The 12,721-nt window shown below is 28.7% G+C and overlaps 1 protein-coding gene across 1 annotated transcript; it reads right to left on the reverse strand.

Annotated features, from left to right (window-relative positions):
• Positions 1 to 4,207: 4,207 nt before the first annotated feature.
• On the reverse strand, positions 4,208 to 7,832 carry LOC101493895 (elongation factor 2). Its single transcript, XM_004488753.4, has 4 exons — positions 7,682 to 7,832; positions 7,496 to 7,549; positions 7,310 to 7,397; positions 4,208 to 6,816 (listed from the first exon to the last, which is right to left on the reverse strand). The coding sequence occupies exons 2-4, from the start codon at positions 7,496 to 7,498 to the stop codon at positions 4,376 to 4,378; spliced, it is 2,532 nt and encodes an 843-aa protein (XP_004488810.1). The 5' UTR covers positions 7,499 to 7,549; positions 7,682 to 7,832; the 3' UTR covers positions 4,208 to 4,375.
• Positions 7,833 to 12,721: the final 4,889 nt, after the last annotated feature.

Raw genomic sequence — 12,721 nt, forward strand, 5'->3', positions numbered from 1 at the left:
ATATATATATATATATATAATTAATATAATTCATAAAAATACATAAACACAAATTTTAAATTAGATAGATTGACTAAAGTTGTCTGTAACATTTGGACAATGTTTTCAAGTATGACCAGTTAATTGACATAGTCCGCATTTTCTTGGCACTTTTTCTTTAACGTCCATTTCAATTCTAATACGGATATTATTTGGACGACAGATTTTAATTTTCCATATTTTAAGATTGTGATACAATATTTCACCTTCATATGTGGGCCAATATCCTTCATTGGATATAGGTGGAAACTCTTTTTTGTAGATGTTAAATACATTAACAACCTTGTACACATCAGATAGAAGCACTAAATAGTTTTGACGAGCGTAAGAATATTCAGCTATGACATGTGAACAAGACACGTGTATAGCCTGAAATTTTCCACAGTGACACCATTTTCTTTGAAGGTTGACTTCAAAATGACCAATTGGTCGCACCTCTCTTAGGTTTATTGTTTCATGCACCATGAAAGAATAACAACTTCGATCGAATTGCATGACTTGGTGAGTATTAGATTTACCAACTTCATATTTAATTTTGTCCTGTAATCGTCTGTGTATACTCAACCATAAGTTAATAATGTCTGATATTGTTGTCCCATTTTTGCATATACTCCAAGCTTTGAGAATGCATATACTCATTTGAATCAAATATCCAACTGGACTCAAGGTGGAAGTAGTTCTTCTGCAGCATTTCCTCCTAGACATCCTCAATAGCAAGAAGACGAAAATCAAGAAGAAGAACAACAACAACAACAACAAACTCGTGATGTACCAAGGCGCCGTCAAAATCTTGTATGTGTGAGAAAACATCGGCAATGTGGTACTGGAGGCCACCTTCGACATTAATCTTATCGTAATTTTTGTAAAACTTGTGATGTTTTTTATGAATGAGTTATGTAATTTAAAATATTGCAAGCAACTCTAGTCAATCTATGTAATTTAAAATTTGTGTTTACGTATTTTAATGAATTATATTAATTATATATATATATTTGTTAATTTGAAAAAAAAAATGAATTTTTTTTTTTGAAAATTGCTTAAGGAAGCCGTCATTGCAAACACAGGCTTCCTTAAAACATTTTGGTTAATAGTTTTCAAAAGGGAGTATTTAGGTAAAAAAAAAAAAAGGTTATTCAAAAAATAAACTCTCTTAATCATTTTTGATCGTCGTATCATATGTCATATTATTTAAACCATATCATGTCATTATTTTTTAGTTAAAAAATTAGATGAATGGACGGACCAAAATTGTCGACTTTTTTACAAATAGGGAGACCAATTTCGTGAGTCAATAAAAATTGGAGGACTAAATTTTTTTTTACCAAAAATTACTTCTTAAACACTTCAAATATAAAATCATTCATTAAATTAATATAATAAATTTCTTATAGTATTTATTTTTCAATCAATAATAAAGTCAATTAATTTACTATTTTTTGCGACAATATTAATTTTAGATAAGATTTTATTAGTTTTAGTTTTAAAAATATTAGAATATGGTGTGTTTTTATTATGTAAAAAAGATAGAAGCTGTTTTATGAAGCAGAAATTTAATTGTTTTAGTGACTTACCTTTAGGTCAGTTCTAATTGAGATAAGTAAATCAAACTCTTATCCGTTGATTGATAGGGTTTTATGACTTGTAGTGGCTTTTCCTGTGTCAAAAACAACCATAAAACGTGCATTTCTAGCACATAAAATTATAAAAATAGGCTACACAACAAAATAAAATATGATTTTATCAAACATTACATGTTTATTTATATTAAAGATGGTATTATTGATTATTTTAATTCTATGAAATAACGACGAGACGAGCACAACTTTATAATTAAAGTTTAGTTTTGTTTATATTTGTTTGACAATATTAATTTTGGATATATTTATAAAAATATATATATAATGTGCATTTAAAAATTTATTTTCTCTTCACTAAATTATACTTTTAAATTTGTTGTCTGTGTCCCTGCTTGTTGTAATTCCACAAGTTTTTTTCTTTATAAAAAATATCACAAGTTGAATATACTACTATTAGTTATTTAACAGCATCAATGTCTAGCAAAAGAAATTTTATTTTTTTAGAAGTATAAGGCCATTGCCATAGTGGCAGGGGCAGAGGAAGGATCAATAAGGAGATGGCTTATTATTGGTTGGACAAATTTAGTTGTCAGTATGAAAAATATGTGGATTGATGTTCCAAATTGATCAAACATATTTGTTTCATGAGTTGGTTAAACATATTAAATGAAAGATGTATTTTTTATGATATGTTTTTTTTTTCAATTAATTGTGTGGCTAAATCAACTTTTTCTTCATCTCCCACGTATGTGTTAGAAATCTATAGATCATGAGGAGAAAAATCATACTGATAACAAGGATAGAGAATATATTAATACTCATTAGAATAAGAATTGATGTCGATTTAATAAATTGAAAAATATTTATGTAAAATGAATTTATGATGCTCTATTTATAAAACTTATAAATGAGTAACTATTGATTATTTAGTAACAACTCCTAACTAACTCATCTATGCAACCATTTACCATTTGCCTTTGGCTTGTTGAGGAAAAAGTGTAGTCGTGGCATTGTATTACATGATGAACTTGATCACCAAAACAGTAAGACATTTACTGGTACAAAAGAGAAAGTTACTTAACATGTCATGTTAGCTTAGTTAGATACTTTACTTCATTAGATAGTTAAAATGCAATTTACTAACTATTAGCTAGTTAAGTTTGTAATGAATAGTCTATATACAGTTGAACAAATTGTAATGAATAGTCTATATACAGTTGAACAAATTGTACTCTCTTAGAGTGTGTTTGGAAGGAGTAATTTGAAATTCAAGGGAAATTAGAATTTTAGTTAATTTTAATGTTTTGATTGAATTTCTTTAATTTCTAAATTTTATTGTTTGAACAAAGGAATTGCTCTTTTAAAATTGGACTATTTTTATAAATTTCAAAAGTTTTGGTTAAAAATAAAAAATTAAATTTGGGTAAAAAATGACATTATGGAAAAGTTGATGAATTATTTTGCAAATTTTTAATGTACAAAATTTGAACATTTTTAGGAATTAATTTGAAAAAATATATATATAGGGACTAATATGCAAATTTCAAAACATAAAAAGTAAAATTGTAAATTTTAAAAAATTATATGAAACATTTTATGATTCATATTTTATAAATTAAAGAAAAAATTTGAAATTATGTAGTTTTCGAACTACACACTTTTACCTCATCAAGATCTAAGCATCAACCTTCACATTTAAATGATTACATATACTGTTCCTTTTCTTATGCTCCAAACAATCATTTTCAAGGTACTTTTTATCTTATTTCCAATTTTATTTCTTACTCTATTCTTTCAAAGACACATGTTTGTTTTACCCTGTCACTTACCACACATAGTGAGCCTATAACTTAAGTTGAAGCTAGTAAAATTTAGTGTTGGTATCAAACCATGCAGACTAGGCTTACTTCTTTGAGTATAACTGAAATTTGGAAACTTGTAGATCTTCCCCTAATGTCACACCAATTGGCTGTCGGTGGGTTTATAAGATCAAACATCGAGCTGATGGATCCATTGAGCGTTTTAAGGCACGTTTAGTTGCTAAAGGATATAACCAAATTGAGGATTTAGACTACTCCAATTCATTCTCCCCTGTAATCAAATTAACTACAATCCGGTTAGTCTACGCCTTAGCCTTCATCCATCAATGGCATTTGGAACAACTTAATGTAAACAATGCCTTCTTGTACATGAAAATCTGTGCTATATGCATATATCTTGCAACTATATATTGCTAAGTACATACATACCTACTTCTAATGTTTTCATGGTTTTGGTTTTGAAACATATGTTTAATATGAAATTACAGCAGTAATGCTACTAAGCTTATTTTGAGACATTTAAAATCCATACGGCCTTTGTATTTTCATCAGATAACTTTAAATCCACAGATAACTTTAACAAGTATTTTCATTCATATCACTGTCATCGGGTTGACAATTAGCCAACTCAACCTTGCCAATCGCTGCAATTAGTGGTATAACTATTCATCAAAACCACACAAGCATCTTATAAAAACAACATAAAGTTATTGAAAAACGACCAATTTGCATAATAAGTTTGACCAGCACGAACGGAAATCCTGCAACTCATAAGCCCAAAAATCAAGTGATTCAACAACAAATAATCCCGAAGTACAAGACAGACTGATAGTCATACACAAAAAACTCAAGATACTGAACTTTAAAAGCTCAGGTAACAGTTTCAATGACCAGAACATAAGCTAAGTTGATAAATAAAAAGAAAACAGTTTAAATAATTTAAAGCTTGTCTTCGAACTCGGAGAGTGGAGTCATTTGCTCCTTCAAACCCTTCCTCTTACGAATATCAGTAACAAGTGTTGCAGCTTGTGATCCAGCCTCCAATGGATCTGATGACATCATATCCCAGTGATCAAACACACACTGTGGGAAAGCCTGTCCTGATGTTGCAGCCCTCAATTGACTGGAGAATCCAAAGGACTCGACGACAGGAAGGTATGCCTTGATGTTGTAAAGTGGAGTACCAGGCCTCTGCATTTCTTCGAACACATGTCCACGTTTCTGATTAAGAACACTGTAGATACCACCAAGAGCTTGCTCAGGAGCTTGGATTTCCACAAGGTAAACAGGCTCAAGAAGCCTAGGTTTGGCTGTCAGCTGTGAGGCATAGAACACTCTCCTGGCAGTAGGAATGATCTGACCACCTCCTCTATGGATAGCATCAGTGTGGAGGACAACATCACACACTTCAAAACAAATGGCTCTCATGTTTTCTTCTGCCAAAGCACCTTCTTTAGATGCCCACTGGAATCCAGCAACAACGGAATCCTTGATTTCATTCAAATACTGGACTCCCTTACACATATCAACCACCATGTTGGGTCCAGTGGTCTCAGGTCCAAAACACCAAATTTTCTTAGCAAGATCCTTATCCCAACCATACTGCTCTGACAAGATTTTAGAACGGATTTTGGGGTCATCCCTTGGTCCAATTGTGCCTTCATCAATGGCCTCTGCAAGCCCATCTTCCAACGGTCTTGCTTCCATGTACAACCTGTTGTGCTTGTTTGGTGATTTACTCATCACAGTGCGGCATGATCTGTCAAGAACAGTCTCACGGAATGACACAACGGGGTCAGATTTAATAATTTCAGCCCCACCCATGAAATCATCCTGCAAGTCCTTCAAACAAATCTCAAGATGAAGCTCTCCTGCACCAGCAACAATGTGTTCTCCAGATTCCTCAATAGTACAAACAACCATAGGATCTGACTTTGCCAAACGTTTGAGACCTTCAACAAGCTTGGGAAGATCTGAAGCAACCTTGCACTGAACAGCAACACGCACAACAGGTGAGACAGAAAATTTCATTGCTCGGATAGGATGAGCATCAACTTCCTTCTCATTTGTCAATGTAGCATTCTTGGTGATATATTGATCCAAACCAACCATAGCAACAGTGTTACCACAAGGCACATCTTCAACGGTCTCCTGTCTCTTTCCCATCCAAATGACGGTTCTCTGAACACTTTTCACATACAAGTCTTTCTTTTCACCAGGGACGTAATTTGGTCCCATAATTCTGACTTTCAAACCTGTTGAAACCTTACCAGCAAATACACGACCAAAAGCAAAAAACCTTCCCTTATCAGATGCGGGAATCATCTTAGAGACATAAAGCATAAGAGGTCCTTCAGGATCGCAGTTTCTGATAGCATTAGCATATTGATCATCAAGGGGACCCTCATACAAATTCTCAACACGATACCTCTGAGCAGTTGATGGAGAGGGAAGATGAAAGATCATCATTTCCAATAGTGCGCTGCTAGCTGGGAGCCATGTCTGCATGACACGTTTCATCAATGCCTTACCCATCAAGTCTTTTTCTTCAGATTTCATGGTGACTCCTAGCTTTGTTAGCATAGGCCACAACTTGTCCTTCTGGTCATTCATACAAGTGTTAATAATCTGCTTGATAGGCTCGTAACAGAATTGAACAAATCCACGTTTGCAAGAAGGTGAACCAGTATTCTTTGTGGTCCATTTCTTTGTGGCTGGATCAAAGAAGTTTTCACCCCAGAGCCTCTCCATCATCTTGGATTCATCAACGCCAAACTTTGAGGCATACATTTTTGCAAAGTTGGTCAGAGTAAATGCCCAACCGTGCAAACCAGCAGAGAAAGCAACTGTACCTTTCTCAGGATACACCTGAACATCACCGAGCAATGGATCTTCATAGGTAGCCATAATCACATTAGCATTCTCAATAACCCTCTGGAATGTCTGATAAGCCTCCTCTCCATCCACCTGGAGCTCAAGGAAGCATCTGTCCATCTTGTTAACAGTCAGAACAGGCCTAATCCTTTCACCAAGAGCCTGTCGCAGCACAGTTTCAGTTTGGACACAAACACCCTCAACACAATCCACCACAACTAGTGCTCCATCAGTAATACGGAGTGCAGCAGTAACCTCAGATGAGAAGTCAACGTGTCCAGGGGAATCAATGAGATTAATGAGATACTCATTCCCATTACGTTCTCCCTTGTAACTCTTGAGAGACTCATCAGACATTTCATAGTATAGAGAGATACCAGTAGACTTAATAGTGATACCACGCTCAGCCTCATCTGCACGAGTATCTGTCATCCGGACATCACCAGCCACCTCTTGTGCAATAATTCCAGCAGCAGCGACAAGGGAATCTGTCAATGTTGATTTTCCTGCAAATGGACAAAAATAGAACAAATTATCATCATTCAAAAAAGGAATTAGTTCTTATAACATAACATGACAAAATATTACTAAGCACTCCCATGGGGTAAAAGAGAGATATTATAACATGAATAAATATTACTAAGCATTCTGATAAACATTTTTTACATCATTATCATTTGCATATAACAGGTCCTATCTAGGCAACATCAAGTATTGAATTACATATTATAATTAAACGTGTTTTAGCATCTACAAAATAACAATATTTCACGATCACTAACTAATTAAAATTATAATCGTTGATGGATAATAAAATTAAAAGTAATATAGATACTAAAAATGAACAAAATGTATTTGGCTTCTAAACTTCAAAAGCGATTATAGTAATAGTCTAGAGACTGAAAACATATGTAACAACAATAAAAACAAAACTTTATAAACTATGACACTAATATTTTTCTTGTTAACAAAAAAGCGAATCTGTGAATGAATCCATACCATGATCGACATGAGCAATAACAGACATATTACGAATGTTATGCTTATAGTCCATAATACGACGCAACTCATCGGCTGTAAACTTCACCTGCAAATATCAAATCACATTTCAGATTATTAATATTCAAATTCAAACTAAACAAACAAACAAAAAAAACCATTACGTATTGTCGATTAGCATCTTACCATTTTGACTAGTCTTTTGTATAGTCCACAAACAAAAACGAGTATCAATCAAAGCTGAAACAGAAAAATCAAGAATAAAAGTTAATTAATTATAGATTGAAGATGATATTAGGAAATAAACATGAATTGTAGATGCAAAAAGTGAAAAAAGAAAAATCGAAGAACGATTAATGATGAAAGTCTTACTGAAGAAATTGAAGGGAGATGAGATCTGGTTTCCACCAACGGCTGTGTGGAAGAGAAATAGTGTGATGGATACGAGAAAGGGTAATTTTTTTTTGTTTGTTTGTTAGGTTTTTATTGTTAGGTTTTTAGGGTTGCCGCTTCTCGTTGTGAACGCTAAACGCTATTGATAATGTTTGGGCTTTTATTTCGTGGATCTGGATATGGCCACTTCTACATATGGCCCAATACAAATAGAACCTTCTACTTCATCTGTTTTACCAGAAAAAAGATATATATATTTAGAATAAATTAAATCGTGTAAAAAAAGTACGTAAAGAAATAACTGACGTATTTAAATATATAAATTTTGAAGACGGATTTTTAAATATATAAATTTCTTCCATAATTGAATTAACTCAATTTAAAATTGGAAGATAGACTTTTAAAATTAAAATTTTAAATAAAGAACGACTTAGTTTGACGTTGATCTCACATAATATTGATTTCGATCTTTTTTTTTTCTTCATGTCACATAAATTTTGAAAGTTTATATTAGATTTTATAAAAAAGTATAAATGTTTTTATCTTAAAAAAAGAAAATATATATATATATAAATCATATACGGTGAGAACATTAATTTTGTATGAAAGTTGATATTATAATGAAAATAATTAGTTAATGTAAGATTAATTATTAATTATATTATATTATGTACATATAATTTAATTGTTAGATATCTGATTAGTTAAATTTTAAGATTTATTTAAATTAATTAAGTATGATTTAATAGTTATATGTTTGATTAGCGAATTGTTAAGACTTATATTAATATAAATTTAGTATGATTTAACTGTTGGATTTTTTATTAGTGAATTATTAAGAGTTGTTTATACTAATTAAGTATGAATTTAGTGTTAGATCTTCCATATTGGTGTTCTACGAATTATTTATACTAATTAAGTAAGATTTTGTTCTTGGATTTCAAATAAGTGAATTATTATGATATAATTATATAAATTAAGTATTATGTTAATTAAGTAAGATTTTATCGTTGAATAGTCAATGATCCATCATTCAAGTCTTATTTATATTAATTAAATATGATTTACTCATGAGATTTTCGATTAGTAAAGATTTATTTTTACTTAATAAGTATGTGATATTCTAACACTTACTACCTATCTCTCTATGTATAAAAAAATTTTGAGATTCTTTTTTGTCTTTTTTATAAAAAAAAAAATTAATTTCTCAATTGCATTAAATTTTTCTTTACCAATACGCTTTTGATTATATTATTTTTCTTTATGCAATCTACAATAAACACAGTAAAAAATAAACTAATTTTCTCTCTTAAATAGTAAATCGATAAAAATATCATCGATTGTTAAAAAAATTAATACAATAATCAACTTTCTTAATACATAACGATGTAGTCAATAAAATTCTATATATAGAGACGAAGGTAATATTGAAACTAATTAAGTTATATTTTATCATTGTAAATTTGACTATAAAAAATGCATTAAGTTCGTATTATATTACTTTATCCGTCTATGAAACACGTGAACTATGTTTTTTATATATATTTTATTGTGAGTAAAATTGATAGTATCTTTTATATATTAATAAATTATTATTTGTGTATTTGTGTTAATTTGTTGTTGTAAACAAATACAATTCGTAATTTTTTATTGAAATTTTGTATTGTGAATTGAATAATTTAACTTTTTTAATTAAATTATATTAAAAAAATCATGTTTTTATTGATGTACTTGTATCTTGATTTTTTTTAGGCTAAATTACATTCGTGGTCCCTTAACTTAATTTCAGGTAACGTTTTAGTCCCTTATCTTTTTTTTCTTCCCGATTTAGTCATTTATTCCTAATAATATAAAATAAAGTATGAAAATATGAGTTTATTTGAAGATTTGCGTTACGGATTTGATGAAATTTGTATTATATTGAAGAATATAATTAATTTTATGAGTTTTGATTGAATTTTTTTTTTTTTTGAATTTTTGTTTAGAAAAGGATAACGTTGTTGAAATTTTAAAACATAAAATATCAAATTGTCATTTAAAATTAAAATAAAGGACTAAGTCAGAAAAAAAAAAAGATAAAAAACTAAAACGTTACCTGAAATTAAGTTAAGGGACCACAAATATAATTTAACCTTTTTTTTTTATATGGTATCGGTACCATACATGTACCTATGCATCATAGCCCTCCCTTCTTTTTTATAAGCATTCATCAAATGTTTTACATGTTAAGAAAAATGGATAGTGTAATTGATATGTATATTTTATGTGTAGTTTTACTAAAGAAAAATGATATTTGAATACGACACAATATTAGACACCATACTATATATTTAAAATAAATAAATGTATTTTATAATTGGGAGATTTTTGTATGACACATATACAAGTTTATACTATTAATTACTTTGAATATTTTATAAATTATTAATCACTTATTTAATATTTATATCATTAATTACTAAAATGTAAAACATTAACCACTTTAGAATTATGTAATTTAGTGATTAAGAAGTATTCTAAAATAATTAATTTAATGTATTTAAATTGTTAATGATAAAAATAGTTAATTATATGTATTTTATAGGTTAATAACACATATCTGCACATTGTTTTACAAAATGTATTTTTATTTAATTTATAAAATAAAAAAATATATATTTTTATACAAAAAGTTTTTTTTGTAAAAAACAATTTGAACAGACCGAATATTTCGATATATGTGTTTTAGTAACACAACTATTTACTAAATTATCTATAATAAATAGATGTATTTAATGTTAACTTCTAATATTAGTAGTATTAATAGTGACAGTGACAAATTTAATAAATGCATTTTAATCTGTATAGAATTATATTAAATTTTTTTGTTGTTGTTAATAGATGGATATAATTAAGAACAGATGAAGTATATAAAAGTGTTTTCAAATACGTCACGTTATAAAACATGGATAAAACATGGATATTTCTAAAATAAAGTAGATCGAATAATTATACTATACTCGTAGGTATTATGTTTTTTTATTTATTTATTATTTTAAAACAAATAAAATAGATGATTTTCTTATATATTAATATAATATTATTTATATATTTTAGTTTATTTATTGATGTAATGACACAATTTTTTATTTTTAAAACTTTTATTGTGATTTTGTATTATAAATTAAACAATTTAACACTCTTAATTGAATTATATTTTTTTTTTTAAATTATTGATGTTTCGATACTTTAATTTTTTTTAAATTACACTATCATATACTCTTAGAGTATCTCAAACGGTGAACTCAATCTGGATTCATTAAATAGGGTCAATTGTGCCACATCATCTTAAAATAACTCATTCATTTTTTACTTCATCGGTAAACTCAGAGATTCATTCAATAGGACACACCACTAACAGTCATACATTTATTATTATTATTCGTAAATTAATTATAAAAAAAAAAAGATAATTGTTATGAAAGTAGCGTTCCTTACCGAGACAACCGTGATGACAGCTTGACACATCTCCAACAGTAAACTCGCAATTTTACGTAACTACACGTTGACGGACAAACTCATTTGGTCACCGTTGAAAACACTCTTACCAATACTTATAGGTGACCTTTCTCGTACTATGCATCATTGACGACACATGAAGCTACTTCACAAATCACATTAATTTGTTAATATATATAGTTATATATGAATCATGCTAACACATGTTTTAATGATATTTGTTAGAAAAAAAATTGTGTGAAGAAGATTAAATTTAAAATTTTAAGGAGTTGAATGTGGTTTTTTTTTTATCAATATATTATATTTTTTAAAAAAATTAACTAAAATGCCCTACTTTAAAAGAAAAAAAATATCAAATTATCCTATTTTTATTTAATTTTATTAATATAATTCTGTTTTTTAAAATATTTTAATAATTAAATTAATTTTTCACAAGTTAAATTAAAAAAATAAAACTTGGTAGATGGTCATATTCTCGAAATGCAACCTCCTACCACAAAAAAAAAATAATAATTATTTATTTATTCGTATTCCGAAGATACGACTTCCTTTAAAAGTGGAAAAAAAATAGTATAATTTAGTATATATTTTCAAAAGTGAAATATTTTAGTTAAATTTTTTTAAAAAGATAATATATTAATAAAATAAAAAACTGTTGAATGTACTATTTTCAAGATTAAATTTCTGTTTTTAATGTATTATCAAATGCCATTAAAACATTTGGTAATATTTCCTTATGCTGCAGGACCTGTTATCACCGGTTTTGGTTTTCAGCACCACCATCATATTGAATTACTATACCTTACCTCATAACTTGTGCTAAGACTTGCAAATATTTGGGAGAGGTATATTGTGGTCTAATTCTTGTTACTAGTTGTTGACAGCCTTCAAAGAAGTCGACTGTTTATGTGTTATGCGACTCATATTGACAAGGCCGAGTGCATAACATTTGAGGCTTAAGGCAAAAAAATATAAAGATTCAACACGACTCAATAAATATAAAGTACCAACAAAACAACATCCATTCATTTAAATTAGATTATATTACGTACAAATATAACGGATGAATATGTCAACAAATTCACAATATTCAAGTTTATAAAATATTATAAATAATGCAATAAAATTAAAGTGACTGAAATATCATGTCTCATGATTTGTAACATTAACAACCTAATCATTAGTTGAATTAGTAATTGATTGAAGTTGATTTAATAATCTGAATCAAAAGAATATTGTAATAAGATAAGAAATCAAATAACATCATATCAAGACGAAAAATCAAACATAGTTGTACTGAGACAGTGAAATCACAAAATAAACTCTGATCTATATTAAAACTACTTATTTAGATCAAAACAAAGAGAAAATATACACATATGTAATTTTGGATCAAAAGATGACAAAAAATCATACATTTCCGTTGAATGAAGTAGATTAAAAAAAACTTAGAAAGAAGATGAAATTTACGTCTCAAATAAAATAAAATTAAAAAAATTGTAAAAAATTAATTTTTGGTGT

This window comes from Cicer arietinum, chromosome 1 (genome assembly GCF_000331145.2).
Source record: "Cicer arietinum cultivar CDC Frontier isolate Library 1 chromosome 1, Cicar.CDCFrontier_v2.0, whole genome shotgun sequence".
Lineage (NCBI taxonomy): Eukaryota > Viridiplantae > Streptophyta > Magnoliopsida > Fabales > Fabaceae > Cicer > Cicer arietinum.

Coding starts and splice junctions, on each gene's coding strand:
- LOC101493895 (XM_004488753.4), bottom strand. Junction 6,817..7,309: donor TATTGCTCATGTCGATCATG/GTATGGATTCAT, acceptor GTCCATTTGCAG/GAAAATCAACATTGACAGAT.